At 36.7% G+C, this 1375-nt stretch overlaps 1 protein-coding gene across 3 annotated transcripts in view; it reads left to right on the forward strand.

Annotated features, from left to right (window-relative positions):
• The window catches only part of LOC138028490 (sodium/potassium/calcium exchanger 4-like), a 14269-nt gene extending 13324 nt beyond the window's left edge, over window positions 1–945 (forward strand). For all 3 annotated transcript variants that reach the window (XM_068876044.1, XM_068876043.1, XM_068876042.1), the window contains one exon: window positions 1–945. This exon is cut by the window's left edge and continues 18 nt beyond it. In XM_068876044.1, the coding sequence (XP_068732145.1) occupies window positions 1–189 (189 nt within the window). In that variant the 3' untranslated portion in view covers window positions 190–945.
• The last annotated feature ends 430 nt before the right edge of the window (window positions 946–1375 follow it).

The following is a 1375-nucleotide window of genomic DNA, read 5'->3' on the forward strand; positions in this document are numbered from 1 at the left end:
AGTATTGTAGTTGTACCACACGTGAAGTTTGGTTTCATTCTCCTGATAATTCTTCTTATTTGCCTGGGGATTTTTGCTGGCGTGCGTTTTAAACTTAATAAACAAATGGGTACTTCTTTTTTCTTGATGTACGTCGCATTTGTTATCTACGCCTACATTCAAGACATGCTGTGTGACTACGATTGTTGACGGAAGACGTTTGTTTTCTCGCATGGCATTTTCCCATCAAGGGACATTTCGTTTTACTATACAGCTAATCCTGACTGCTCTGCTTGTTTAAGTTGACCTACATTTGAGCATTCCGTTGCTTTTCTGTGAATACGCTACCAATTTTTTTTCCAAAGCTTAACAGACATGTTTTTCATCGTAACCTAACCAATCCATGTAGCTCAATTTTACGAAATCGTTTATTTTCAAATATTATTTTTATACAGGAAAACTCCGCATTTAGAAGCGTGATCACAGTGGTTTTTACATTTTAAAGATTTCAACGATTTTCCTTCATGTTACAATGACTGCAATATAACTGACTTTTAAAGCAGACATCGATTTCGGAAGGAAAAAGTTGTCTTGAAAAGTAATGGATCGTTGTAAAGGTTATTTTCCCTGGAATAAATAAAGGAAACTGTTGATTGTGAGGTACTTAGAGGAGGACTGGAGCAACAAGTTTGGAATATCTTTACTAGTGTATGTATGGCTATTCAGTATTTGATTCTACAAAAACTTTCTTGTGTTGCTTGAGTTTTCTAATGTGCCCTTGTTCCACAGTCAAACAGTCGTTCTTTTATAAGATGTAAAAAGTATAGAAAATGCATGTAAAGATGATTAACGTGTGCTCTTTTGTAATCCATGAGTTTCCAAAAAAAGATTTGATGAAGGTTACAAACAATCTTACATAAATTTACATCAAATAAATGAGTGAAAAGTTGTATTGATCACAAATAAGATACTGAGCCCAGTTATTTATGGAAACGCTCAGAAGTTTTCCCTTTAACTGCTTTAACAAACATTTATCGATGTCATGATTACACGGCGTTGACCTTTCCCAGTGAAAAATCGCCAGCTCAGTGTGTCTGTTAATTTGCCTCTCGATTAATCTAATGCCATCTCAGACTCGGACCCAAATCATTCTTGTTTTTGCGAAACCTCTAAATACGAGTGCAATGCACGGTGAAGACAACTTTGGAGCTCACATGATTAAGTCGCCGACCGGAGATATCGTTTTCCTGAGTTCTGCCTGTTTTCCAACCAAAGGAAGAATCTCGCGAATATGTTAAACATTCCGCAGTAAATAAACAGCACGCGGTTAGTAAAGATGTCGCTTCTTAAAACGCACTTACCTGCAACGCCTAGAAATTCAGAAGAAAGCGGCTAC

The sequence above is a fragment of the Montipora capricornis genome, chromosome 13 (genome assembly GCF_036669925.1).
Source record: "Montipora capricornis isolate CH-2021 chromosome 13, ASM3666992v2, whole genome shotgun sequence".
Lineage (NCBI taxonomy): Eukaryota > Metazoa > Cnidaria > Anthozoa > Scleractinia > Acroporidae > Montipora > Montipora capricornis.